At 39.8% G+C, this 25,904-nt stretch overlaps 1 protein-coding gene across 2 annotated transcripts in view; it reads left to right on the top strand.

Moving 5' to 3' along the window:
* Window positions 1-25,904, top strand: part of LOC117420001 (cGMP-inhibited 3',5'-cyclic phosphodiesterase 3A-like) — a 127,323-nt gene that overhangs the window by 80,686 nt on the left and 20,733 nt on the right. For both annotated transcript variants that reach the window (XM_034033486.3, XM_034033487.3), the window contains exons 2-4: window positions 12,827-13,087; window positions 20,167-20,324; window positions 22,513-22,637. In XM_034033486.3, coding sequence (XP_033889377.3) covers window positions 12,827-13,087; window positions 20,167-20,324; window positions 22,513-22,637 — 544 coding nt within the window. The remainder of the gene's footprint in view (window positions 1-12,826; window positions 13,088-20,166; window positions 20,325-22,512; window positions 22,638-25,904) is intronic.

Genomic DNA, 25,904 nt, shown 5'->3' with positions numbered 1-25,904 from the left:
ATGTTGATGGTGTTGATGGTGTTTTCTTCGTGTTCATGGTGTTGATGGTGTTTTCTTCATGTTAATGGTGTTTTCTTCATGTTGATGGTGTTGATGGTGTTTTCTTCATGTTGATGGTTGATGGTGTTTTCTTCATGTTGATGATGTTGATGGTGTTTTATTCATGTCCATGGTGTTGATGGTCTTTTCTTCATGTTGATGGTGTTGATGGTGTTCTCTTCATGTTGATGGTGTTTTATTCATGTTGATGGTGTTGATTGTGTTTTCTTCATGTTCATGGTGTTGATGGTCTTTTCTTCATGTTCATGGTGTTGATGGTCTTTTCTTCATGTTGATGGTTGATGGTGTTTTCTTCATGTTGATGATGTTGATGGTGTTTTCTTCATGTTCATGGTGTTGATGGTTTTCTCTTCATGTTGATGGTGTTTTCTTCATGTTCATGGTGTTGATGGTGTTTTCTTCATGTTCATGGTGTTGATGGCATTCTCTACATGTTGATGGTCTTTTCTTCATGTTGATGGTGTTGATGGTGTTCTCTTCATGTTGATGGTCTTTTCTTCATGTTCATGGTGTTGATGGTGTTTTCTTCATGTTGATGGTGTTCTATTCATGTTGATGATCTTTTCTTCATGTTGATGGTGTTGATGGTGTTCTCTTCATGTTGATGATGTTGATGGTGTTTTATTCATGTTCATGGTGTTAATGGTGTTTTCTTCGTGTTCATGGTGTTGATGGTGTTTTTTTCATGTTCATGGTGTTTTCTTCATGTTGATGGTCTTTTCTTCATGTTGATGGTGTTGATGGTGTTCTCTTCATGTTGATGGTCTTTTCTTCATGTTGATGGTGTTGACGGTGTTCTCTTCATGTTCATGGTGTTGATGGTCTTTTCTTCATGTTCATGGTGTTGATGGTGTTTTCTTCATGTTGATGGTGTTGATTGTGTTTTCTTCATGTTGCTGGTGTTGATGGTGTTTTCTTCATGTTGATGGTGTTCTCTTCATGTTGATGGTGTTTTATTCATGTTGATGGTGTTTTATTCATGTTCATGGTGTTGATGGTGTTCTCTTCATGTTGATGGTGTTTTATTCATGTTGATGGTGTTGATGGTGTTTTCTTCATGTTGATGGTGTTGATGGTGTTTTCTTCATGTTGATGGTTGATGGTGTTTTCTTCATGTTGATGATGTTGATGGTGTTTTATTCATGTCCATGGTGTTGATGGTCTTTTCTTCATGTTGATGGTGTTGATGATGTTCTCTTCATGTTGATGGTGTTTTATTCATGTTGATGGTGTTGATTGTGTTTTCTTCATGTTCATGGTGTTGATGGTCTTTTCTTCATGTTCATGGTGTTGATGGTGTTTTCTTCATGTTGATGGTTGATGGTGTTTTCTTCATGTTGATGATGTTGATGGTGTTTTCTTCATGTTCATGGTGTTGATTGTGTTCTCTTCATGTTGATGGTGTTTTCTTCATGTTCATGGTGTTGATGGTGTTTTCTTCATGTTCATGGTGTTGATGGCATTCTCTACATGTTGATGGTCTTTTCTTCATGTTGATGGTGTTGATGGCGTTCTCTTCATGTTGATGGTCTTTTCTTCATGTTCATGGTGTTGATGGTGTTTTCTTCATGTTCATGGTGTTCTATTCATGTTGATGGTCTTTTCTTCATGTTGATGGTGTTGATGGTGTTCTCTTCATGTTGATGATGTTGATGGTGTTTTATTCATGTTCATGGTGTTGATGGTGTTTTCTTCATGTTGATGGTATTTTCTTCATGTTGATGGTGCTAGTGGTGTTTTCTTCATGTTGATGGTCTTTTCTTCATGTTCATGGTGTTGATGGTGTTTTCTTCATGTTCATGGTGTTTTCTTCATGTTGATGGTGTTGATGGTGTTTTCTTCATGTTCATGGTGTTGATGGTGTTTTCTTCATGTTCATGGTGTTAATGGTGTTTTCTTCATGTTGATGGTGTTGATGGTGTTTTCTTCATGTTGATGGTTGATGGTGTTTTCTTCATGTTGATGATGTTGATGGTGTTTTATTCATGTCCATGGTGTTGATGGTCTTTTCTTCATGTTGATGGTGTTGATGATGTTCTCTTCATGTTGATGGTGTTTTATTCATGTTGATGGTGTTGATTGTGTTTTCTTCATGTTCATGGTGTTGATGGTCTTTTCTTCATGTTCATGGTGTTGATGGTGTTTTCTTCATGTTGATGGTTGATGGTGCTTTCTTCATGTTGATGATGTTGATGGTGTTTTCTTCATGTTCATGGTGTTGATGGTGTTCTCTTCATGTTGATGGTGTTTTCTTCATGTTCATGGTGTTGATGGTGTTTTTTTCATGTTCATGGTGTTGATGGCATTCTCTACATGTTGATGGTCTTTTCTTCATGTTGATGGTGTTGATGGCGTTCTCTTCATGTTGATGGTCTTTTCTTCATGTTCATGGTGTTGATGGTGTTTTCTTCATGTTCATGGTGTTCTATTCATGTTGATGGTCTTTTCTTCATGTTGATGGTGTTGATGGTGTTCTCTTCATGTTGATGATGTTGATGGTGTTTTATTCATGTTCATGGTGTTGATGGTGTTTTCTTCATGTTGATGGTATTTTCTTCATGTTGATGGTGCTAGTGGTGTTTTCTTCATGTTGATGGTCTTTTCTTCATGTTCATGGTGTTGATGGTGTTTTCTTCATGTTCATGGTGTTCTCTTCATGTTGATGGTCTTTTCTTCATGTTCATGGTGTTGACGGTGTTCTCTTCATGTTCATGGTGTTGATGGTCTTTTCTTCATGTTGATGATGTTGATGGTGTTTTATTCATGTCCATGGTGTTGATGGTCTTTTCTTCATGTTGATGGTGTTGATGGTGTTCTCTTCATGTTGATGGTGTTTTATTCATGTTGATGGTGTTGATTGTGTTTTCTTCATGTTCATGGTGTTGATGGTCTTTTCTTCATGTTCATGGTGTTGATGGTGTTTTCTTCATGTTGATGGTTGATGGTGTTTTCTTCATGTTGATGATGTTGATGGTGTTTTCTTCATGTTCATGGTGTTGATGGTGTTCTCTTCATGTTGATGGTGTTTTCTTCATGTTCATGGTGTTGATGGTGTTTTCTTCATGTTCATGGTGTTGATGGCATTCTCTACATGTTGATGGTCTTTTCTTCATGTTGATGGTGTTGATGGTGTTCTCTTCATGTTGATGGTCTTTTCTTCATGTTCATGGTGTTGATGGTGTTTTCTTCATGTTGATGGTGTTCTATTCATGTTGATGGTCTTTTCTTCATGTTGATGGTGTTGATGGTGTTCTCTTCATGTTGATGATGTTGATGGTGTTTTATTCATGTTCATGGTGTTGATGGTGTTTTCTTCATGTTGATGGTATTTTCTTCATGTTGATGGTGCTAGTGGTGTTTTCTTCATGTTGATGGTCTTTTCTTCATGTTCATGGTGTTGATGGTGTTTTCTTCATGTTGATGGTGTTTTCTTCATGTTCATGGTGTTGATGGTCTTTTCTTCATGTTCATGGTGTTGATGGTGTTTTCTTCATGTTCATGGTGTTGATGGTGTTTTCTTCATGTTGATGGTGTTGATGGTGTTCTCTTCATGTTGATGGTGTTTTCTTCATGTTCATGGTGTTGATGGTGTTTTCTTCATGTTCATGGTGTTGATGGTGTTTTCTTCGTGTTCATGGTGTTGATGGTGTTTTTTTCATGTTCATGGTGTTTTCTTCATGTTGATGGTCTTTTCTTCATGTTGATGGTGTTGATGGTGTTCTCTTCATGTTGATGGTCTTTTCTTCATGTTGATGGTGTTGACGGTGTTCTCTTCATGTTCATGGTGTTGATGGTCTTTTCTTCATGTTCATGGTGTTGATGGTGTTTTCTTCATGTTGATGGTGTTGATTGTGTTTTCTTCATGTTGCTGGTGTTGATGGTGTTTTCTTCATGTTGATGGTGTTCTCTTCATGTTGATGTTAACTTTAAAAGCAAGTGATGACCCCATAACTCTGTTATAGACTGCAAATATATATTATTCTGAGCATTCAGGGGCAGAACAGCCTTGTCTAGTTCGTATTTTTCTTATGTTCATTGTCAAATTAATGTAAACGTGAGAACAGTAACTAAATTATAGTTATATAGAATGCAAATCCTTCTCCCTGATTGGCTGCATTGCATTCCATGATTTATCTTGCAGAATAAAGCATTTTATACCTGGCCCATAATCGCTTAACAGGATACTAATGGGTTAGAACTTCAAAATGTAATTCAGATATAGAAAGATGTCTTTTAAAGTATGAAATGAAAGTAGATGAAAGTGACAGCATCTACCCAAGGATCAGAAATATCTGATGAATTGCAAAAAGTTTCCTAGGGTTTGTGATGGCCATGTTGCTGTGACTATTGGAACAATGTGCTGTTTTTGAAAGCAGCGTTGTGAATAACAGAACCACAGATGACTGTACTGCTGCCCCTGTCGCTGCTGCTTTCGGAAAGATTGGCTAATGCAGCCTATCCAAGCGTTACGCTGTGAACACACAAGACTTTATTATGCTACGAATATTCAGAAATCATATATCTTTGTTTAGCTTATATTTTATTATAGGATTTCAAAACTCAACCACAAACTGTTTTGACTTAAAAAAAAAACCTTTGCTTTAAAAAAATAAATAAATAAGAATGCCATTCTTCTCTGCTGTGTTATAATTACTAATTTATATTAAGCCAGACTGCAGTATGGGTGAAATTGACAAAGCCTTTTGTTACTAGGTGTTATGTACAAAGAGATGTCATAGAATTTGGAATACATAAGTGCCTGAGTTTTTTTTTTTTTTTTGGAGAAATAAATGGCATTAATGACACCCTTGGATACAAGGCTTTCTCTGCCTCTGTGTCTCTCTCTAAAGAGACTGTGTCTGTGAAGTGTCTTTGAAGCTACCTAGCTGGATGAAAATTAATGACAATTAATCAAAACATGGAAATTAAAAAAACAAATAAGTACACTTAGTACAGTAAGTGCATCAAAGTGAAAAATGGAGACAAAATATATATTATTATTTGTTTATTTAGCAGACACCTTCATCCAAGGCAACTTACAGAGACTAGGGTGTGTGAACTATGCATCAGCTGCAGAGTCACAGGGGTTCCCAAACTGCCTGCTGGACCGTGGGAGCAATGACATTCTATGTATTTTTTTCTATTAATGGCGAAAAGCAGGCGCCGGCGGCAGCTGTAAATGTAGAAAAATAAATTGTAGAAAGAGAGTCTTGGCGGACTGTCAATCAAAGCAGAAATTCACAAATCAGAGCTAACAGATTGCCTACCTATAGGCGGGATGTAATGCGAGAGCTCTGACAATAGGGCAGTGTCAAGGTCATGTGATCGCTCTGCTGGCAGATGTCATGTCGAATCCGCTGCCAAAGAACAAGTTTTGCAAAATATAAAGAACAAAAAAGGCAGCAACTGGAGTTTGAATGGTTTTTTTTTTCTTTAGTAGAAACATTTTCATACTAACTTTTGTACTTGATAACATTCATTTAAAAATTCAATTGATGCATATGATGAATACGTTTTTGTGACTAGCTATTAACATGTAAAATATTGAGTACTTTGACATCATGTTTCAGTAGTAACTAAATCAAGTTATTATTCAAACTCATAAATCTTGTTACACTCCGGTAATTCATTTATAAATTGTTTGGATATACTGCTATTTTATTAACTACTGGCTTGTTCACAGTCATCTTAAAATAACGCTAGAATATGTTTTATTGGAAAATAATAATAATAATAATAATAATAATAATAATAATAATAATAATAATAATAATAATACTGATTTCAAATTTCGCTGCAGATGGATTTATTTTCTTAAGTTTTCTTTAAGTGGCACAGCTGCACTCTGATTATTATTTTTATTTTATTTTATTTTTTTTTTGGGGGGGGGGGGGGTTGTTGCAAGCCAACTGAATGTAATTTTGCAAGTTGTATTTAGTTGCACAGAGTAGTGCCGAAAAAAGTAACTTCTGCACAAATTCACACATATACAGAGGGAAGTTTCCATCTGTATATGTGCGAATTTGTCTTTTTTGTGCATGACAGTTCAGCGTGAAAGGTAATGGTTGGATGTTTTAGTTACAGTGTTCAGAAATTAGGATTTAAGAGTTATGTTTTTGTGCACGTTGTACTGGTTATACTCAAAAGTGATTCCTGTTAAGGTATTTATGAATGGGAATAATAAGAGACATGCACTTCTTTCTTGTTTGATGACCAAGGAAAATAACTGCATTTCTAAAAATGACAATTATACAAAGGTGCCTAATTTAAAGGTTTGATACAAACGTCTGTTTAGTTTTTGCAATTTATTTTATTTACTAAAATTAAAGTGTTTTCCAATTGTTTTATTTTCACTCAGTTCATATTATATATGATTTCTATCTTTCACACTATTTATTCAAATGAATAAAGGACAGTTTAAATTAGGTTTATTTATAACATTACAGGTTTAAACATTTAAAATGTTTTTAATTTGACATTTTCCCAAGGAGTGCTAATAGTGCCTAATGCAGCTGAACAGGTGGGCCTCGGGCAAAAAAGTTTGGGAACCCCTGACTTACAACAACAGCTCATCTGAAAGACGGAGCACAAGGAAGTTAAGTGACTTGCTCAGGGTCACACAGTGAGTGAACTGGGATTTGAACCAGGGACCTACTGGTTACAAGCCCTTTTTTGTAATTTTTGCAACAAGTTTCCAACCTTAACTCTGCCTCCTGTCTACCCATTAAGGGTTTTCTTTCTCACAATGTGCCTTCTTAGACAGTTTAGCAGCAGCTTTTTATGATGGCGACTGCTTTTCAAGCCTTGAGTTCAATCAAGAGACAACATTGCAATCAGTTGAGTGGCATTCTGGAAACAATCCGGACCGTAGCGTGATCACACTATACTTCTTGCATAGGTGAGGCGGTTGCTTAGCTTTTACGCTAGTACAGTCCTCACTGTTTCATAATTGTTGAAGTTGGTTAATTGATGGTTTAGGCCACACTGACAGTAAATTGCACAAGCACTATATTTTACTGTATATGGGTCCCACACAAAGTCCCGGTTTATTATTTATTTATTATTTATTACAGGGTATAACTGAGACAATTTCTGTAACTGAGCAGTCAGGATCCGTTTTCAGAGGATTTTGTTTTAACTGAAAAGAAGGACTATAGGTTCATGCAATCTTAGGAGCAAATGTGGAGCTAAAACCTATTAGATTTCACCCACATACTGTTAATAGCTCCCTATTGGCTGTCTTTATAACATTACCTTTTTCCAAAACTCTTTCCTCGGTAAAAGGATAATTTAATTTTCATCACAACAAGGAATTGCTGTGGGCTACACTGTGGATCTGAGTGGAGCTGCAAACTGTGGATCAATGGGAGTCTAAATCAGATTTTCTGACCCCCAATTAATGACCCATTAGCTGCATGACTTGGTAAATGCATAGTATAACTATGGGAAAAGCACTGTAAAACTGCAAAAACACTGTGGTTAACCTTTATCAGGGATCCTCGAGGTGTTAATACATACACTGTAGCTGGAAGTGATCCCACACCCAGTTAATAAAGTTTTGGAACTCTGCTGTACAGGGTTAAGAATGAACAACATGGAAAATCATGTTGATCCACTTCACTTATGCCAGAAAACCTAATGAGCTGTCAGAGTAGCTAATTTAGTTAATTACATAATCCTGTACCACCCTAAAATCTAATTATAATTTATGAAATTACAAACTATAGAAAAACATTCCTGGGAGATCTGCTTCAAAGTCCGGTTATTTCTTAAAATAATATACAGTGTTTTAAAACTTTTTTTAAGGAAACTTTGCTAAATGTGTATATTTAAAAGGCAGGAGTATATTTAAGAAGTGAAATCGAAATGGTAATGTCATCCAATCTTCAGGAATGTGCTCTTTATTCCCATTCCTGGAAGCTACACCTTTTTTCCATGCCCGCTGCCATATGTGTAAAAAATGTAATTAGTTGTATAAACGGTGATTGAGTTTTACACAAGTGCCAGTTATAATGAAATGCCCCAAATTTATTGGAAACTCACTTTAACCTTAGATCAAATCACGTAAACCTCAAGCATATTTTAGGCACTTCCAATAGCAGATCAAATCAACAATCGAATCGCTAGTATCAATGTACCAAGTATCCAGGATTGATATCTTCCCTCAGTTACGTCCCCGCTGTGCACCAGAGTTCGCCTCCTCCTCCTATCCTGCTCCCCTGCTCATGGCTTCCCTACGGTCAGCCTCTCCACTTACCTGCAAGCTAATTTATGGGCAGGGGTACCTTCACAGGCGAGGCCAAAGGCCAAAGAATAAAGTGTAAAATATGTATAATATAGTAGTGTTGTCTAGTCCATGTTGTAACAAATAATCTGTCACATACGTTTCCTGACTGAACTAGCATTCTTTGTATTGAAGGCTTATTAGGTGTCTGCCATCAGATGTTGGGCAGAAGCAAATTCCATGTATTACAAACTCTCACAGTTCAGACCGTGTTGATATCGATCTGCTGATGATGGAAACAAACAGAATGAGTTTCAAATCGCTCTCAACTCCAAAGAGTGAAAGAAGTCTATCAGGCTAATATGTTGATATGCTTTAATTTATAACGTGAAAGTCTTGCCGAATAACGCTGATCTGAACACGTTGAAACGCTGATCTGATCAGTTTCATAAAGTGACTTTTAGAAGTCTGTGCTACAATTATCAATGCTACAAGTTCGCAATGTTACGTTAGCAAGATAAGCTAACAAATGACACGCTAGTAAGAATTTACCCCTTTCCACATTTCATTTCACCTGTGAAGACATGTGTAATTCTGTAATAGGAATAATTAATCTTAACAAAACATCAAAGGACATCTGCACCAGAAATTAATGCACTTGCACACATGCTGTGACTAACTGAAGGCTCGGTTGCCAGTGTCAATAGCTTCATTCAGAACTCATAATAAAGTTGTATGGGGGGGTCAGATAACGTCCTTTAGTGAAAGAATGTATTTATAATGTTCTGGCGTTAGCCAACAAGAACATCCTGGTAGACATTACATCATTATTTGTACCTTTTCCTTCAGATTTAGAAAGGGGTTTGAAGTGCTGTTGTTTTTATAAACCAGGGTCCAATTTTCAAAGCAATTGAATTACACAGGGTAAAAAATAGGGAATTGCTCATTCTTTATGCAACAGCCATGTCAACTAATTCCCTGGCTGTTCTCAAAACAAAAACACAGCATGAAACCCGTGGGTAAGAGGGTTTCATAATGCAGTCATCGTGTCCTCTTTAAAATTGAAAGCCCTGTGTACAGTAGGTAAACAAATGAAAAGCATATGTTAACCATACAAGGGCATTCCAATGCTTCCTCATGCTGGCACTGCCACAGGTATTGGTACATAAATGATATACTGGTACATCTTTGCAGGTTTGTGCTGACGGCAAGAGTGTGTTTCGCAATATGAAGGCTGCATTAACAATGAACTTGTTAGACACATTGCGGGCACTGGAGGGATTTTATTTACATCCTGTTTTGTTTGCTGCAATGGAATAGAAGGTGCGTTCTGAGACCAAAGGAGGACGCCCAGCATGTTACATGCTTATCCCAGTATACCATGGCAAAGGCATAGCAAGGTGTTGGAAAGGATAGTGAACTCTTGGTAAAACACATAGGTAAGCATAGGTGCGTGCAGAGTACTCGGACAGTAAAAGTGTCTTGTATGATTTATGATGAATAATGCACAAGCGAACACTGCAGATACAGATTGCCCAATAAAGTACTGATCAAAATGCTTGGTAAATGCATATGACAGCACTGAATGACATTTTTTGGCTCTTTCGGTTTTAGATCCAGCAATGTTGCCCAAATGAGGATGAGTTACGAGTGATGTTTGCACCCCTAGTATAGTCAGGGGAAATTGCTCTGCATCACTGTACACTTACCAGCATGCTAATTACTCTTTAAAAAACAATGCATTAATCAAGAAAACAGTTATCAGTTCCTATTTTTGTCTTTAAATGGTTTTCTCCGTTTTATTTCAGTTTTGTTGTTAGTTCTGTTCTTTGTTCTGTTGTGTGTGGTGCCAAGAAACAATTTGTTTGGTAAAATTACTGCGAAATCAGTCAGCAATCTGGCACTTTCAAACCCTGCTGAAAGCTTGTTCTGTACATTTGATTTTTATTAAGCTTTCATCTGCAAAGTAAAACACTGCATATTAGCACCACTAAACGACTTCTCTTTCACCAGATACAGCACCTTGAGATGCGTTTTCAGTGTATGTTGTTTTTCATTAAGAATGCTTGCTCTTGGTTACGTGAATGAAAGTAACTTGGTAGGATGTGCTTCAATCCAGCACCCTGATTTGCTACATAAAATTGACGTCTCCTGTGTTAAATCATGGAAGGATCAAAGCCTGCTTTCCAATGGAAATGTTCACTGCAGATATTGCGTTATTGATTCGCCAGGCTTTGTCCTAACATGACATTGTGATTTCAGGACAGAGGGTGAGCAATGGACAGATGCCATGGCAGATGCTAGCTGCCTCACAAACCCAGAGGATCTGCCAGGGGCTCCATAGCAGGAAAGGGTGCATATAAGACATTTCATGAACTACTTATGAGCATGAGTCAGAATTTGGGAAGTCTCAGTCCTTCAAGGTGTACATGCTAGCATTTTAAAACAATGTTTCTACCATTGGATAAAGTGTTTACATGAATTGCATTGCTTTACCTGTTGTCCGTGTTGCAGCACCATATATATATATATATATATATATATATATATATATATATATATATATGTTTGCCATAATCCTCATTATTTTAATATAAATCAGCTGTAGGACAGTCACGAATAATAATATAAAAAACGGTATTATTCTCTGTTTGATTTATGACCCATGTTGTGTGAATAGAAATATCAAAACAGTATATTGCTGCAATTCATACAACACAGGATACAACATATGGTTGCTAAAATAATGTGTTTGTTGTAAAAACTACAGGGTGTTCAGGAACAGTTGGTTCCCAGCTCCTCCTCTGGCTATGCTGGCTTGTGACTTCATGAATCCGATTGGTTCATCAGTCCAACCTTTCTGGAATTTTACAATGACATCATTGATTTGCACATATGCAGAGGCAGACACTGGAATAGAAAGAATGCAAGTCAAAAATTGGAGAGTTTATTATACAGATCAACTAATCAAACTGAGAACTCAGCATCCACAACCGTCTCCACTGTACACAAAGCATGTGCATGAGAGGCTGGCTGAACAATGCGTAGGACTGTTCTCACTCCCTCGCTCCTTTCCAAATCGCTGTATAGCTGAAGGTATGGTTTCAAAGTGTAATTCAAGCATGCCACACTCCTTGCTGGAAGTCTTTAGAGTAAAGAGTCAATGGTTTCAACTCCAGCTTCAATATATGAGGATATTTTATGCGTAGTGGTTTGGGTGGTTCAGGGAATGCCATCAGTGTTAACAGACCAGGTGGAGGCAGGGCTCTCAGTCTAGGCATATGCTTGATGTGCATTACCAAAATGCCTGTGTTGTCAACGTTCCCTTTTAAATGAGTAAGCGCACAGCTCGATCTTTGTTAGACAGTGAAAATGCATTACCGAGAGCCTGAGGCTGAAACAGAATGCACTGGGACCCAGAGAACCTTGAAACCTAGCTCTCTATCTATCTATAGGGACCCTGAGTAGCCTATGGCTATTATAGGTGATACATCTAATTTAGTTAAACTCTCCCTGTAAAAAAATAAATACGTGCCAAAGATAAAGGGTATACTCATAATAAACAGTCTACACCATTGAAACTTGCTCAGTAATTGAATTTGGTGTTTGGGTTAATGTCACAAAGTTATTGCAAAGCCTTCGCACTTAGGGTTCTTCAGACAGGTGCAAAACCGGCTGGTTAAGGCAGATTTAGAGATACATATACAGTATGTAACAATAAGACAGCAAAAGAACCTGGAGTCTCTCAGAATGGTTGCAAACTTGAAACTACCATTTCTTTTCTCTTTTTGAATAGTAGTACACACATTAACACTTTTCGACACGTTGCACATCTCTAGTAACAACCCTTTTCCTCTACTCTTCAACCTAGCTGTATTTTTGGAAGTGTGTCTTGTTACCCATTGCAGTTGTGTCTAGGATACTCTGACTAATCAGATGCCTACTACGACTAGTACTTCTAGTGGCAATAAGATTAATTGCTTGCTGTGGTTTAAGGCTTTAGAGAAATAGTATGACCTCATGCTGTGGTTTCTAAACTTTGGTCCATGGTGCCCCTTACTGAGCTATGGAGATGGACTGGATGAACTCAATCTATTTAGCCTTGAACAAAGAAGAATTGTGGGGTGGGGGGCATGATTGAAGTCTTTAAAATCTTAAAAGGAGTTGATGTAGTTAACCCTGACCAATGCTTTAAGCACCATACAGAAACATTAAAGACATTAAGTGGAGGACATTAAGTGGAGACAGACTTAGGACAGAGGGAAGGAGACACTTCTTCACACAGAGAGTGGTAAGGGTATGGAAGACCCAGATTCACAAAGTTTCGAGAGCAATCACTACTAGGAAACGGAGGAGCTTAGATGGGTCGAATGGCCTCCTTCGGATTGTAACATTTTTTGTTCTCACTTTTATTATGAATTAGTCATTTAGCAGATGCTTTTATCCAAAGTGACTTACAGAGACTTGAGGGTGAACTAAACCAGTTTGGTGTATCAATCCCACAGTGGCGTAAAAGTCTGTCTTCCTCTCTCTCTGGCACAGTACTCTGGAACCACAGTCACGGTGGACATCGCTGTCATGGGGGAGGCTCACGGGCTCATCACAGACCTGCTGGCAGACCCCTCGCTCCCTCCCAACACCTGCTCCTCCCTGAGAGCTGTCAGCAACCTGCTGAGCACACAGCTCACTTTCCAGCCTGTCCACCGGCCCCGCATCAACCCGCTGGGGTCCTTCAATGAGAACTACACCTGCTCCGACTCCGAGGAGGGGCCTGAGCGTGGCGATAAGCTGGCCATCCCCAAGGTAGGAGGCTTTGACTCTCACTGGTCTGAAAGGTCTGTAAAGGTCACAGGGCTCAGGATCACTGTTAAAACATATGCTGCTCTGAAGACTGTACAGGTTACAGGGCTCAGGATCACTGTTAAAACATATGCTGCTCTGAAGACTGTACAGGTTACAGGGCTCAGGATCACTGTTAAAACGTACACTGGTCTGAAGACTGTACAGTTTATTACAGGGCTCAGGATCACTGTTAAAACATATGCTGCTCTGAAGACTGTACAGGTTACAGGGCTCAGGATCACTGTTGAAACGTACACTGGTCTGAAGACTGTGCAGTTTACAGGGCTCAGGATCACTGTTAAAACGTACACTGGTCTGAAGACTGTACAGGTTACAGGGCTCAGGCTCAGTGTTAAAGGCTGTCCTGTTTGTGATCAGCCTTGTATCGAGAATGCAAGTACAGTGGAATGGTATTGTGGTAAATTGGAGTCATGACCATACCGCCTTAATACATTTGCTGTACATTTACCTCACGTCTTTCACCTTTATTTTCATTTTACTTTTCTTTACTCTTCTCTCTGTTTCTCCAGTAATTTCACAACATTACCAAAACCAAGTGACAATAACAGACCACCTCACTGGTAAAAACTGCTGCAGATCGAATTGCAAAAGATCTGATTAAAAGTATTTATCAAGGTTGGAGCCAATACCAACCCGATAACATACACTAACTCTACCAATACCAACCCAATAACATACACTAACTCTACCGAAATAACCAACATCTGGAGCCAATACCAACCCGATAACATACACTAACTCTACCAATACCAACCCAATAACATACACTAACTCTACCGAAATAACCAACATCTGGAGCCAATACCAACCCGATAACATACACTAACTCTACCAATACCAACCCAATAACATACACTAACTCTACCGAAATAACCAACATCTGGAGCCAATACCAACCCGATAACATACACTAACTCTACCAATACCAACCCAATAACATACACTAACTCTACCGAAATAACCAACATCTGGAGCCAATACCAACCCGATAACATACACTAACTCTACCAATACCAACCCAATAACATACACTAACTCTACCGAAATAACCAACATCTGGAGCCAATACCAACCCGATAACATACACTAACTCTACCAAAATAACCAACACCTGGAGACAATACCAGCCCGATAACATACACTAACTCCACCAAAATAACCAACATCTGGAGCCAATACCAACCCGATAACATACACTAACTCCACCAAAATAACCAACATCTGGAGCCAATACCAACCCGATAACATACACTAACTCCACCAAAATAACCAACATCTGGAGCCAATACCAACCCGATAACATACACTAACTCTACCAAAATAACCAACATCTGGAGCCAATACCAACCCGATAACATACACTAACTCCACCAAAATAACCAACATCTGGAGCCAATACCAACCCGATAACATACACTAACTCTACCAAAATAACCAACACCTGGAGCCAATACCAACCCGATAACATACACTAACTCTACCAAAATAACCAACACCTGGAGCCAATACCAACCCGATAACATAAACTAACTCTACCAAAATAACCAACATCTGGAGCCAATACCAACCCGATAACATACACTAACTCTACCAAAATAACCAACACCTGGAGCCAATACCAACCCGATAACATACACTAACTCTACCAATACCAACCCAATAACATACACTAACTCTACCGAAATAACCAACATCTGGAGCCAATACCAACCCGATAACATACACTAACTCTACCGAAATAACCAACACCTGGAGCCAATACCAACCCGATAACATACACTAACTCTACCAATACCAACCCGATAACATACACTAACTCCACCAAAATAACCAACATCTGGAGCCAATACCAACCCGATAACATACACTAACTCCACCAAAATAACCAACACCTGGAGCCAATACCAACCCGATAACATACACTAACTCCACCAAAATAACCAACATCTGGAGCCAATACCAACCCGATAACATACACTAACTCCACCAAAATAACCAACATCTGGAGCCAATACCAACCCGATAACATACACTAACTCTACCAATACCAACCCAATAACATACACTAACTCTACCGAAATAACCAACATCTGGAGCCAATACCAACCCGATAACATACACTAACTCTACCGAAATAACCAACACCTGGAGCCAATACCAACCCGATAACATACACTAACTCTACCAATACCAACCCGATAACATACACTAACTCTACCAAAATAACCAACATCTGGAGCCAATACCAGCCCAATAACATACACTAACTCTACCAATACCAACCCGATAACATACACTAACTCTACCAAAATAACCAACATCTGGAGCCAATACCAACCCGATAACATAAACTAACTCTACCAATACCAACCCAATAACATACACTAACTCTACCAAAATAACCAACACCTGGAGCCAATACCAACCTGATAACATACACTAACTCTACCAAAATAACCAACACCTGGAGCCAATACCAACCCGATAACATACACTAACTCTACCAAAATAACCAACATCTGGAGCCAATACCAACCCGATAACATACACTAACTCTACCAAAATAACCAACATCTGGAGCCAATACCAACCCGATAACATACACTAACTCTACCAAAATAACCAACATCTGGAGACAATACCAACCCGATAACATACACTAACTCTACCAAAATAACCAACACCTGCAGCCAATACCAACCCGATAACATAAACTAACTCTACCAATACCAACCCGATAACATACACTAACTCTACCAAAATAACCAACACCTGCAGCCAATACCAACCCGATAACATAAACTAACTCTACCAATACCAACCTGATAACATACACTAACTCCACCAAAATAACCAACACCTGCAGCCAATACCAACCCGATAACATACACTAACTCTACCGAAATAACCAACATCTGGAGCCAATACCAACCCGATAACATACACTAACTCTACCAAAATAACCAACACCTGGAGCCAATACCAACCTGATAACATACACTAACTCTACCAAAATAACCAACACCTGGAGCCAATACCAACCCGATAACATACACTAACTCTACCAAAATAACCAACATCTGGAGCCAATACCAACCCGATAACATACACTAACTCTACCAAAATAACCAACATCTGGAGCCAATACCAACCCGATAACATACACTAACTCTACCAAAATAACCAACATCTGGAGACAATACCAACCCGATAACATACACTAACTCTACCAAAATAACCAACACCTGCAGCCAATACCAACCCGATAACATAAACTAACTCTACCAATACCAACCCGATAACATACACTAACTCTACCAAAATAACCAACACCTGCAGCCAATACCAACCCGATAACATAAACTAACTCTACCAATACCAACCTGATAACATACACTAACTCCACCAAAATAACCAACACCTGCAGCCAATACCAACCCGATAACATACACTAACTCTACCGAAATAACCAACATCTGGAGCCAATACCAACCCGATAACATAAACTAACTCCACCAAAATAACCAACACCTGGAGCCAATACCAACCTGATAACATACACTAACTCTACCAAAATAACCAACATCTGGAGCCAATACCAACCCGATAACATAAACTAACTCCACCAAAATAACCAACACCTGGAGCCAATACCAACCTGATAACATACACTAACTCTACCAAAATAACCAACATCTGGAGCCAATACCAACCCGATAACATACACTAACTCTACCGAAATAACCAACATCTGGAGCCAATACCAACCCGATAACATACACTAACTCTACCAAAATAACCAACACCTGGAGCCAATACCAACCCGATAACATACACTAACTCTACCAAAATAACCAACATCTGGAGCCAATACCAACCTGATAACATACACTAACTCTACCGAAATAACCAACACCTGCAGCCAATACCAACCTGATAACATACACTAACTCTACCAAAATAACCAACACCTGCAGCCAATACCAACCTGATAACATACACTAACTCTACCAAAATAACCAACACCTGCAGCCAATACCAACCTGATAACATACACTAACTCTACCAAAATAACCAACACCTGCAGCCAATACCAACCTGATAACATACACTAACTCTACCAAAATAACCAACACTATATTACAACACATTGAGAAAGGCTTTTCTTTGAAATGTTTGTTAAAAATACTAAACAAATTCACAATTCAGTGTCTTTTTCAATGTCTTCAAATGTTGTAATGGTTTGAGATTCACTTTATATATTATTTTGGAGTGTGGACTCCACCCCTGATTGATAGTGTGAATGGTCTCTTAATGGTCACATTAAGATAGGTGGGTGTGTTGTGCTAATTATCCTCGAATGGGACATAGGTGTGAGTGTCTTACAATTGGGTGTTTTAAAGAAAAAAATCTACTGATTACGGGTAACATGTTTTTATCTTGAGGCTGTCTACATCTTACTTAAGCTTCCAAAGAAGAAACCAGGGCAAAATAAAGGGCTCCAGTCTTGACGCAATTCATATTCGAAAAAAGTATGCCGGCTGGAATAATGTGAGCTGCAAGCTGCATCTGTACAATAAAGACTCATTTCAGATTTCAATCAACTCTAGTACTGTCAAATCTGAAGTGACCAGGGATTAAATATTCTTATCGTGACTTTAAAGCAGTATCAAATAATAAAAACTGTGATCTATAAAATTGCAGTTATATTCTGCTAAAACCGATCACTTGACCCAAAAAATCCTGTGCATAATAAAGATCACAAGTCTTGCTTTATTAGAGCTTTTTGGCATTATTAAAAATACACATAGAGGTAGAACACACTGTTTCTGTTAGCTGCAGGGAAGATGATAGGAATGGAAAGTGGGCTGTATTCTCAAGCAGGCTGTACAGGGAACATGGATGAGCTGTTTTGTGATGGATCAGCGCGCCCGTGCATATTATTATACACAGTGTGATGAATCAGCGCGCCCGTGCATATTATTATACACGGTGTGATGGATCAGCGCGTCCGTGCATATTATTATACACGGTGTGATGGATCAGCGCGTCCGTGCATATTATTATACACGGTGTGATGGATCAGCGCGCCCGTGCATATTATTATACACGGTGTGATGGATCAGCGCGCCCGTGCATATTATTATACACTGTGTGATGGATCACCTGGCCCGTACATATTATTATACACGGTGTGATGGATCAGCGCGTCCGTGCATATTATTATACACGGTGTGATGGATCAGCGCGCCCGTGCATATTATTATACACGTTGTGATGGATCAGCGCGTCCGTGCATATTATTATACACGGTGTGATGGATCAGCGCGCCCGTGCATATTATTATACACGGTGTGATGGATCAGCGCGTCCGTGCATATTATTATACACGTGTGATGGATCAGCGTGCCCGTGCATATTATTATACACGGTGTGATGGATCAGCTTGCCCGTGCATATTATTATACACGGTGTGATGGATCAGCGCGCCCGTGCATATTATTATACACGGTGTGATGGATCAGCACGTCCGTGCATATTATTATACACGGTGTGATGGATCAGCGCGCCCGTGCATATTATTATACACGGTGTGATGGATCAGCGCGTCCGTGCATATTATTATACACGGTGTGATGGATCAGCGCGCCCGTGCATATTATTATACACATTGTGATGGATCAGCGCGTCCGTGCATATTATTATACACGGTGTGATGGATCAGCGCGCCCGTGCATATTATTATACACGATGTGATGGATCAGCGCGTCCGTGCATATTATTATACACGGTGTGATGGATCAGCGCGTCCGTGCATATTATTATACACGGTGTGATGGATCAGCGCGTCCGTGCATATTATTATACACATTGTGATGGATCAGCTCGCCCGTACATATTATTATACACAGTGTGATGGATCACTGCTCGGGGGGCCCTGAGAGGGGTCCTTGGCGGTCGTCCATCAGCGGGAGGTTGACTGCAGGTTCGATGAGAGGCCCCAGATTAATCAATCAGTTTAATGTTTAATTGAGGCACGCAATATATAATCCATGGTGATCATTATTTGATGAATTGTTGCTGATGGTAATGTCAAAGGGAAAGTCCATTCTGTTTTATTATTTTTCTAACACCCAATTAAATCAAGGGTGTTTCTTGCTGCCAGATCTGCAATGACTAGTAAAGGGCACCTAGTTTGTAACTAAACAAATTTCAGCTGCTTGAGGCTTTGATTGATTGAAGGGTGAGATGTCAACCCAGTGTAATTGCTTCACATTTCAGGGAACATCAGACGTTGATCCATCAGTTGGACTCACTTTGCTTACTTGCATAGAAAATCCAAGTTCTTTCAATTAAAAATAAATTAAATACAATATATATATATATATATATATATATATATATATATATATATATATATATATATAATTTGTGACAAGCTGTTGTAGTGTTTAGACTGATCACATGGGTTTAGATTGGTGTGTTTTGTTTTTATTTCGATTTTGTTGACATTTTATTCAAAATAATGCATTAACAAATCCAGTCCTGATTAACCTGGCCATCCCATGACATGTGGAAAGAGAATGTCTTCATGACGCACTTGATATGAAAATAGACACGGCCCAACCTCTGGGAGTGCTTGGGTAATGTATCATAATCTTTAGGTGGGTCCAGTGCTGGGAGGCGGATGCACCTTGACTATGATTTCAAGGACATACTGTGAGAAGGCTTCTGAAATATCTGTCACGCTATTTAAGATGCTAAACTAAACACATTTGGGTGGATTTACTAAGGTTTGCTCAGTTTTTTACTATGTGGAATTAAAAGCTCAGGATATTTTATTTTAGAGGGGTTCTTTTATGTCATGAGTTTTGAAAATGAATAGTCTTTATTCAAAGCTTAACTGAGATATATATATATATATATATATATATATATATATATATATATATATATATATATATATATATATATATATATATAATGGTATTGAAATCAAGATTGCATTGTGTTTTCAGCGTCTGAGGAGAAGTCTGCCCCCGGGTCTGCTGAGACGGATTTCATCCACGTGGACGACCACGACGTCAGCCACAGGCCTGCCGACCATTGAGCCGGGGCCGGTGAGGAGAGACCGCAGCGGCAGCATCAAACCAGTCCACGAAGCCGCCACGAGCAGGTAAACTGGAGGAAACAGAGCAACAAGCACAGGGCTGATGTGGGAAACCAATTCCACAGAAATGGCGCTTTGCTGTTATAGAAACAGGTCATGGGAACTGCAGAGTGGGTATGAACAGTAGATCTGTGTGATAAGGGGAAACATTGGATGTGGCTTATTTGGGTGAGCATCCAGTGGAGAGTAACACACTTCTCTAAAGGGGAGGATGGTTAAGTTCACAAAACCTTTTTCTATTTAGTATTGAGTGAGTGTTTTATAGTTATTGAAAAACATGAATGCAAAAGAAAAACTTCTTCTGAAGACAAGCAGGCAAATTTTGTTTACAACTGTAAGTCGCCCTGGATAGGGGCGTCTGCTAAGAAATAAATAATAATAATAAATAACTTTTTAAAAAAACCAGTCGGCCTAAAAGTAAAGAATTCCTCCCTTAAAAACAGGTAATTTAAAAAGAAAACAGCGAGAAAAGACATTTTTCACAGTGTCACCTGCTGTAAATACCCAGGAGGGCAGGAGAACTCGCTCTTACCATATTTGGTATTTATTCCAAGAGTAGCTCTTTTTTATTTTTATTTGAGAGTTTTAGTTAAATATTACACAGTTACATGTACCTCAAAGCCAAAACTTGAATGACCTTTTCACTCCATATATGGTAATGTTTTCTCAGCATCACTTCCTCTTATGGAATTTAAGCACAGGATATTTTTACCTTACTCTTAAGAACATAAGAAGAACATAAGAAAGTTTACAAACGAGAGGAGGCCATTCAGCCCATCTTGCTTGTTTGGTTGTTAGTAGCTTATTGATCCCAGAATCTCATCAAGCAGCTTCTTGAAGGATCCCAGGGTGTGAGCTTCAACAACATTACTGAGGAGTTGGTTCCAGACACTCACAATTCTCTGTGTGAAAAAGTGCCTCCTATTTTCTGTTCTGAATGCCCCCTTTATCTAATCTCCATTTGTGACCCCTGGTCCTTGTTTCTTTTTTCAGGTCAAAAAAGTCCTGTACATTCAGAGCACCACTCAAGCCCTTAAGATATTTAGTCTGTCTATGTTACATACTGTACAGCTACAGCCAAAAGTGTTGCATCACCTAGAATTTTAGGATTGAGACATAATTAAATTATATATATATATATATATATATATATATATATATATATATATATATATATATATATATATATATATATATAGTTTAGGTATTTTATTTACCATCATGTAATCAAAGAAACTACTAAATTATATTGCAAACATCTACAGGAAGCCATAATACTAGTACAGTATTTCATGTTAGATTTAAAAAATGTCACACATTTTTCAAGTATATGGTAAACTACAAAGCGATATGTAATTCAATATGTTAACATAACATTATTCAGCAGGTTTCATTTTACTTTATGAAGAAAAATTAGTTAATTCTATAGGGTGATGGAAAACTTTTGGAAAGTTGAGACTCGTTTTGCGGCACGGTCTAGAAGGCAGACTCTAACGGTTGTTCTGGCTCTTGTCTAGAAGGCAGACTCTAACGGTTGTTCTGGCTCTTGTCTTGCAGCACGGTCTAGAAGGCAGACTCTAACGGTTGTTCTGGCTCTTGTCTTGCGGCACGGTCTAGAAGGCAGACTCTAACAGTTGTTCTGGCTCTTGTCTAGAAGGCAGACTCTAACGGTTGTTCTGGCTCTTGTCTTGCAGCACGGTCTAGAAGGCAGACTCTAACGGTTGTTCTGGCTCTTGTCTTGCGGCACGGTCTAGAAGGCAGACTCTAACGGTTGTTCTGGCTCTTGTTTTGCAGCACGGTCTAGAAGGCAGACTCTAACGGTTGTTCTGGCTCTTGTCTTGCAGCACGGTCTAGAAGGCAGACTCTAACGGTTGTTCTGGCTCTTGTCTTGCAGCACGGTCTAGAAGGCAGACTCTAACGGTTGTTCTGGCTCTTGTCTTGCAGCACGGTCTAGAAGGCAGACTCTAACGGTTGTTCTGGCTCTTGTTTTGCAGCACGGTCTAGAAGGCAGACTCTAACGGTTGTTCTGGCTCTTGTCTTGCAGCACGGTCTAGAAGGCAGACTCTAACAGTTGTTCTGGCTCTTGTTTTGCAGCACGGTCTAGAAGGCAGACTCTAATGGTTGTTCTGGCTCTTGTCTTGCAGCACGGTCTAGAAGGCAGACTCTAACGGTTGTTCTGGCTCTTGTTTTGCAGCACAGCTAACAGTGACCCCTGGAACAACTCAATCATGCTGACGATAAACAAGAGCCGGTCCCTCTCTGCCTCGTACGCTGCCCCCACTGCCAACCACCTGAACGCCAAGAGGCAGAGCAGACCAGGTGAGTTTCTTTTTCTTATGGCTTACCTAGTGAACTGTATATGAAAGCTGTAGTTGTGAGATTGAGCATATTATTGGAAACCATAGCCCAGAAATATCCTAACTAATGTATTGTTCCGGTGAATACTGGTGATTAAAAAGTGGTTCAGTGGTACAAAGGGCAAGAATTGCACCAAACTCACAGGGATCCCTCTCCGCATCACTGCCTGTGACCTAAACGTGTCTGTACCAAAAACAATGGATACAGCTGCTCCAGCAGTGAAGCCTGATAAAACCACGGCTGGATGAAAAAAATCTGAACACCAGTCGAGATCTGAACTAAAAGGCAACAAATCTCAGCGAAAGGCAAATCTCTGCTCAAAGGCAAACGAAAACACATTAAAGGGGGATACAGGGAATATTGGCCACAATATTTATTTTGTTTTATTTTGTGATCTAAAAGACACTGCCCTCAGCTGAGTGTAATTTTACATAGGTTCTGTACGACAGCCTGTTTACTCCTTAAAATATAGGGCAGTCTGCCTTGGAATCATCTGTCTTCACTTCACTGGGCAATGGCACTGAACAAAATCAACCCAGAGAAGTAGGTCAGGTATATTGTCACCTTTAGTGCTGCGTGGTTGAGGGTTAACAAAGCAGGAAGGCATAGTTGAGCTGTGCAGTGGGGCGTGGCACCCTGCTGAATGCAGACATGAACTGATCTTAGTGTGAAGCATCGCATGGGCTCTCCGAGAGGGAAATGTCATTAGACTGAACTGTGACCTCCTGCAAGGAAGCACACAGATCAATTGGAGCAGTCTCTAAGCTAAAGCTGCAAGTCCACTTCAATCCAGCAGTGCTGTGTAGTGCATGCATTGGGGAGGCAAACACTCCTGCAAAATTGTTTTGCACCTCACAGAAAATGTTCCCATCATGCTCACTGCAAACGTACTGCTACGCCCTTCATAGATATTCAGCAGCTCCTAAAAATAAGCTACAGTATAAGGAACAGTGGTTTAGTGAATCGATAGCTTTTACTTTAATTAAGGTCGGAGAGTGTAATGCACTGAATACCACAGGAATAACACCTGACTATCTACTGCACTTTCTGAGTTCTGAAGTCATTCATTTTGAATTCAGCCCAAATAATCTATGTGAATTTAATTACCAGTGTTCCATGAGATGGTTTTAAAGCATGTGCCATTAAATTACTAGCGCTGCTGGAGTAAAGTTTGTTAGGAATGTTCTCCAGTGAGCTGTTGGTTTAACATGTGATGCTATTGCTTTATCTAGAGATGTGCACCAAATTCATGTCTCCTAAGATTTATATGAGGGCATTGGTGCCACCTGGTGTCCAAATACTGAAATTACACTACATTTCCGAAACCCAGAAAAACTATTATAAACGTCACAAAAAAGAGTTGTAAATATTTAAGATTGGCTAACCCCATTCTTGATCATATATTAAATACTATGACTACGACTACTACTGAGAGGCCACACTTTTTTGGAGCTCCTCAGGATTCAATTGAAAACATTTAAAAACAGTTGTTTAAACTTTTTAGTTTCTAAATCTTTTTATAATTTGAGTTATCTAAAGTAGTAGTACACCTTTTTTGTTAAACTTTTTGATTTAGTGTTTTTATTTAAAAACACTTTTTTAGTTTATTCCTTTCTCTCCCAGCACTTGTGCGCATAAGCAAGTGCAGGAGAGATTTTTCTTTCTTTGATTTTTCTTTCTTTTTTAAAACACTTCTTTTATTGATTTGTTAATTTTACTTTAAAGCTTTTATTTTTGTACTTTTAGGAAAATTATTTTGATATAATTAACTGTTTTTAGTTTTTAGTTAAAAATCGTTTTGTTTTAAAAAATCCCCCATCTCTGCTGTGTGCAGAGTGGGGAAAGGGCAGGCAGGGAGCACAGGCCGTGTGCTCCTTTGATTTTTGATTTTATTTCAAGTTTAAAACTATTTTTTAGTTTTGAACTTTGATTTATTTTTGAATTTTTCTATTGGAGTGCAGGGGTGTGTGAATTTAAAAAATAAATAAATACATTTGTTTGTGAAAAAAAAAACACAAAAAAAACAACTTTTCTTTTGTTTGGTTTTTATTTTTATTTTTGTGCCCCAGTGCTATTGGCTTGCAGGGGTGCGTGTGTGTGTATTTATTTTATTTTATTTCTTTATTTACAAATAAATAAATAATTTTGTTTGGGAAAAAAAAAAAAATCTGTTTGTCCTGTGTGTGCCCCTACACTAGTTACAGTGTAGGTGGTTGTTTGTCTTTTTGTGTACCCCTGCGCTGGTAACTGTTTGCAGTGCAGGGGTGTGTCTGTCTTGTGTGTGTGAGTGTGTTTTGTTTGATCGAGAGGGGTCTCAGCATGGGGGGCTTGTTTGTCCCCATTGAGCCCCTCGCGGGGCTGGGCAGCAGGGTCATCCTGTCTAATGTGCCACCTTTTATACAGGATGCCTTGCTCACGCCCCATCTGCTAGCCCTGGGGGAACTTAAAACGGCCATCCACCCGATCCCCCTGGGCTGCAAAGACCAGGCCCTCCGCCACATCCTGTCCTTCCGCCGCCAGGTGACCATCCACCTGGCGGGGAGGGACACCGTGGAGGGCAGCTTTGTGGTCCCCTTCGAGGGGACCAACCATGTCATCTTTTTTTCCTCGGAGGAGGTGCGGTGCTACCACTGCAAGGAGCTGGGGCACCAGAAAAAGAGGTGCAACAAGCTCCAGCAAGGCGCAAAGCCACCCGCGCCCGCACCACGCCCCTCCGAGTCCACCTCGCCCCCGGGGTCCTCAAAGAGGCCCGCAGAGGGGGGCAAAAAAGTACCCGCCCCCCTCCCAGTAACATCCGGGGGGGAAAGGGAGAGAAGGCCCCCGAGGCGGCCGGACCCTCTGCGCCTCCCGAAAGCGCACCGGGGGAGAAGGCCGCTGAGTGGACCGTGGTCGCCCGCCACAAAAAGAAGGCGGCGGCCAGGTCCACCGGGGCGGCCAAGCAGGGGGCGACGAAGCCCGCCGCCGCACCATCTGGCGGTGGGTCAGGGGGAGCCCTTGAGAAAGTGAAAAACCAAGCACCTCATCCCCGGGGGTGAGGAGAGAAGCGCTGCCGGAGGTGAGCTCCCCGTCGCCGTGACAGGGCAGGGGACCGCCTCCGGCAGCATCAGGGGGAAGAGGAAGGCGCAAGCGTGCCTTCCCACGTGTGCACGGTCCTGCTGATCGAACCCAAGGCCCGAGTCCCCCCTCGGCCTCCCCTCGAGAACAAGCTGAGCAGGATCTCGCAGTTCT

The sequence above is a fragment of the Acipenser ruthenus genome, chromosome 14, assembly GCF_902713425.1.
Source record: "Acipenser ruthenus chromosome 14, fAciRut3.2 maternal haplotype, whole genome shotgun sequence".
NCBI classification, from domain to species: Eukaryota; Metazoa; Chordata; class Actinopteri; order Acipenseriformes; family Acipenseridae; genus Acipenser; species Acipenser ruthenus.
The sequence above is the reverse complement of the archived record's forward strand: the minus strand, read 5'-3'. Positions and strand labels throughout refer to the sequence as shown.